Below are 4,899 nucleotides of genomic sequence, written 5' to 3'. Positions count from 1 at the left end.
GGGTGGAGGGTGTGGGAGGCAGGGGGCAGGACCATTAGTTCCCCGCTGGAGATGGTTCCATGGCAGTGTGAGTGGGGAACCTGAAGCCCAGCTTTTCTACCTGCTGGCTGAGTGATCAGGGCCAGGACACAGGCTCTCTCTGGGCATTCGTATGGTGGTCGTGATGTACTCTCAGGGCTCTTTCTGCTTTGGCAGTGGTTGGTTGGTTGGTTCACACACTCACACTGGTCCCCACGAGTCAGTCTGAGGATTCCACCTGTTGCTATGTCCCTGGGACCTGGAGCAGCACTAGGTTCCCAATACTGCTGCTGCTGCTGCTGCTGCTGCTGCTGCTAAATCACTTCAGTCGTGTCCGACTCTGTGTGATCCCAGAGATGACAGCCCACCAGGCTCCCCCATCCCTGGGATTCTCCAGACAAGAACACTAGAGTGGGTTGCCATTTCCTTCTCCAATGCATGAAAGTGAAAGTGAAGCTGCTCAGTCGTGTCCGACTCTTAGCAACCCCATGGACTGCAGCCTACCAGACACCTCTGTCCATGGGATTTTCCAGGCAACAGCATATACTAGCTGCTCAATAAGCAGTCAGGTATTGACCCAACACATCCCCTGGGCCCCTGAGGCTGGGAAGCAGGCACACCCACTGATGTGGAACATTCCCCAAACCAATGGGCAGAGTTTGTGTGTGTGTGCATGTGTGTGCTTTTGGGAGGTAGGGCAGCAGGGGTGGGGATGGGCTGGGGGTGGGTTTGCAGTCAGGGAGGGCTTCCCGGAGGTGGCAGCCCCGAGTCTACTGCTAAAGAAGGAGGAGTTAGGGGTTATTGCTGAGTTTGGAAGAGACGGCCCCCTCATCCTCCCACTGTCCTTTCTCTTCACAGAAGTGGCTCTCTTCACCCTTCCCCTCGTCCTCCTTCAGCCGCAGTGGCCTGGACCCTGAGATCTCCCCACTGGAGGTGTTGGACAGGGACGCCAAGGCCACACAGCTGCTCCTGCTGCAGCAGGACAAGGGCTCGTCATCCTCAGCTGAGACCAGCGGCCACTCGGTGACCAGCTGCTTCACCAACCAAGGCTACTTCTTCTTCCACCTCCCAGATGCCCTGGAGATTGAGGCCTGCCAGGTGTACTTCGCTTACGACCCCTGCACAGAGGAGCTTGATGAGGGTGGGCCCAGGGCCCCCGAGGGAGCTCTCCTTCCACCCCTGCCGACTCCACCAGGGGATGACGAAGCCTACTGCACCTTCCCCCCCGGGGAAGACCTGCTACTCTTCTCTCCGAGTCTCCTCAGTGGCCCAGGTCCCCCGAACACTGCCCAGTGGGGCACTGGGGCTGGTGAAGAGAGGCTGGCCTCCAGCCCACAGGAGGGAGTCCCTGGAGACTGGACCCCCCAGCCCCTGAGGCCTCCTGCTCTGGAAGCCCCTGACCTGGTGGATCTGCAGTCATCCCCAGAGCATGAGCTGGGAGAAGCAAGAGAGAGGGTACCTGGTCCCAGTCCAAGGGAGGGGACCAGCTTCCCCTGGGCCAGCCCTCCTGGGCAAGGCCAAGTCAGGGCCCCCACTGTCTGCCTGACCCTGAACACTGATGCCTACTTATCCCTCCAAGAGCTCCAGGATCAGGACCCAGCTTACTTGGTATAGACAGACAGGCAGAGCTGGGAGGCAGGTGGCCGTCCACTGCTGCGCCAGGCCTGCTTTAGGACTCTCTGTCCATGAAGCTTTTCCCCTGCTGAGACACGGTGTCGAGAAGCCTCTGGACATCCCTGCCCAGAGGGCCTCACCCAGCCCTGCACACTCAGCTGTTGATTTCCAAACCTCAGTTGCTGCTCCCTGGTCCTACGGCCCAAGCCAAAAACTTTGGGGGTGGGGTCCTTTGACTCCCCCATTCCCTCATTCGTCGTGGAGTCCTGTGGGTTTTACCTCTGAACCATTTCTCCTCTCCAGACCTGCAGCTACTTTTCAGGGAGAGTTTGTGGTTCTCTAGCGGTCTTTGCCCTGGCTTACTCACTGGGCTTCCTGCCTGGATCACACCCTTCCCACCCACCCCACCACAGGACAATCAGCGGAATCTTTCCAAAACATAAATGGAGCTATGCCGCTCCTCCTGGAGAAGGAAATGGCAACCCACTCCATTATTCTTGCCTGGAAAATCCCATGGACAGGGGAGCCTGGTGGGCTACAGTCCATGGGATTGCAAAGAGTTGGGCACAACAGAGCGAATGAGCATACATGAGCTGCTCCTGGTTTAAAATCCCGCCATGGCTCACCACTGCCCTCAGTACAACTTCTTGGCCTACCCGTTGGTCCTCCAGCATCGTGCTGGGACATTCCCATCTAGAACCCTCCCAACAGTCCTACTCAAAGACCCTGATGCTGGGAAAGATTGAAGGCAGGAGGAGAAGGGGACAACAGAGGATGAGATGGTGGGATGGCATCACTGACTCAACTGACATGAGTTTGAGCAAACTCCTGGAGATAGTGAAGGACAGAGGACCCTGGCATACTGCAGTCCATGGGGTCTCAGGAGTCGGACATGACTGAGCGACTGAACAACAACAGTCCTACAGAGCCATTCGGAACTTCTTCATTTCCCCACACCTTTGTACGTGTGATTTCCTGTTCCTGGGGGGCCATCTCCTCCCTCATCTGGGTGACAAACCCCCCTTATCCTTCAGGTGGCAGTTCTGCTTCCCTTGCAGAGAAGCACTGCCTCCTTTCATGTGCCCAAACTCGAGATTCAGTGCTGGAGGGACAGGCTCTCAGGGACACAGTGTGGCGGGACAAAGTGTCTCTGTCACATCCCCTTTGGGATCTCTCGTGACCTCGGAATGCTTGCCTACAGCTGTGGCCCGTCTGTGCACAAATGCCCAGCAAAGTGGACGCTGGCTGGATCTTTCCACAATGGCAAGCCGCTGGAAAGTAAACCTCTCCAAGTGGCGGGTCCTGATGCTGTCGTAGGAGGCCTCCCTCAGGCCCCTCTTACTCCATCCTCCACTGGAGGGGGTCTTTTCTGCAGCTCAAAGGCTGGCACACTGCCTCCAGATGGCAGTTCCATTCCCTGCCCTTGATAGAGTGGACTTTACATCCTATCATAGTCCCTGAGTGAATTAATAAACTATCTGGCATCTCCATGCCTGGTCTCCCTGTGCCCTTGCTGTCTTCATGCAGGGTGGATATCATCGACCTCTCAGGGGCACCCCTGGCACTTTGACGTTTCTGAGGTCAAGCCTTGGAGAGGCAGGCAGTCCATATCCACTAGGTTCTGGCATGCCCGCCCCAGCAAGAGGCTCATCCCTTCACATGGCAGTCCTGCCCCACCACACACAGCGAGCCTCTTCCTTCTCGATGCTCCCACCACCCGTCCACTTCTCGTCCTTCTATCCCTGACATTGATCACACTTGTGATGACAAAAATTCTCCCGGAGGTGAGGGCCACAAGCGGTTCCCGCTAATCAGCCAAGGTGCGAAAGAGCACAGTGCCTACATTTATAGGCCCTGCTTTCAACTGATTGGGCACCTGACACAAGCCCATCCATTAGTTCATCAGCAGCCTATGAGGTGACTGAGAACAGAAGCTCTGACCAATCAGAAAGGCCGGACCTGAATTGGCCAATCAGGTTTCTCTCAGTCGGGTATTTGAATACAGAGCAGGCGAGGAGCCCCTGGGAGCAGGTGCCACGTGAACAAGGACTGGAGGGACCAAAAAGGCTAGAGGGGTGTTAGCAGAGGGTGTCTGGGCTCCCAGTACGGATGCACCTGCTCCACAGGGGACTGCTGCCTTCACTCAGGATTCCTGTTGCTTTTATGTCCAAAGTAAACTCCCCTTTTCCTGAGGACGTCTGAATCTTGGATACTTACCACAAAATAGCTTAATTACCTTCCTGTTTCTCTTCCTGCCTCTTGTCTCACAATGCTGTGTGTTCTGGACCATGAGTCATCTCAGTCCTGAGGAGAGCACCAGTCCCAGACTCAGTGCCTGCACCTGTGCTGTGTGTCCTGGGGCAAACTAGGAAATCTCTCTGCGAGTGATTTTCAACTTTGCAAAATTCTCCACAGGTTACATTTCTCAGGGCTTGATCATTGTGTGAGGTGTATATATATATATATATATATATATATATCTCACACGTGTATATATGTATATATCTTAATTATCTGTGTATATCATGTTTGTTACTGTTTACTTGGTATTTTTCTTTAAATCAGTTCAATTTTTGTTTAAATAGTTTTATTTAACGAAAAATCTTTATGTTGATTCTGTAAATAGAAAAGCCAATATTCAGTATAAATAAAAGGCAATAGCACAAAGTAAATATGGTAAAACAGAATGTTTCAATTTATTGCCTGCTGAAAATCTGCTCTCTTATTGTAAAGGGGAGATAAACAAGTGTTGGGAAGCAGATGAAGGCATATGAAAACCAAACAGAGACTTCTTTCTTGAGAAAATGCAGAAGGATTATAAATACAATGTATTTTTCACTAAAAGGAATCATATTTATCTTATTCTGTGTCCAGGCACCATTTGACATGGTCTTATGGGAAAATATTCCACTTGAATATGTAAGTGAAAATTGCTCAGTTGTGTCCAACTCTTTGCAACCCCATGGACTGTAGTCCATAGAATTCTTCAGGCCAGAATACTGGAGTGAGTAGCTGTCCCCTTCTCCAGGGGATCTTCCAACCCAGCAATCGAACCCAGATCTCTTGAAAATATAATTTTATTTTTTTTCAGTATCCTTGATTCTGAAAAGTTGGCCCGGATCATGAATAGCAATGTTTGGCATTCATTAAGCTGCACTCAGGGCAGACATTGCTAATCAACCATATCAATAGTACTGGTGCTTGGCAGACACTGCTAGCTGACCACAGTCCTCCTTTCTCTGGTGCTTGGACACAGTCTTAGATTCT

At 52.4% G+C, this 4,899-nt stretch overlaps 1 protein-coding gene across 1 annotated transcript in view; it reads left to right on the top strand.

Annotated features, from left to right (window-relative positions):
* IL2RB (interleukin 2 receptor, beta) overlaps nt 1–4,304 on the top strand; it is a 14,333-nt gene extending 10,029 nt beyond the window's left edge. The window contains exon 7 of the mRNA XM_010860555.1: nt 877–4,304. Within this exon, the coding sequence (XP_010858857.1) occupies nt 877–1,632 (756 nt within the window). The 3' untranslated portion in view covers nt 1,633–4,304. The remainder of the gene's footprint in view (nt 1–876) is intronic.
* The last annotated feature ends 595 nt before the right edge of the window (nt 4,305–4,899 follow it).

Source organism: Bison bison, unplaced genomic scaffold (assembly GCF_000754665.1).
Source record: "Bison bison bison isolate TAMUID 2011002044 unplaced genomic scaffold, Bison_UMD1.0 scf7180017864468, whole genome shotgun sequence".
Taxonomy (NCBI): Eukaryota; Metazoa; Chordata; class Mammalia; order Artiodactyla; family Bovidae; genus Bison; species Bison bison.
This window is presented reverse-complemented; position numbering and strand designations above follow the sequence as displayed.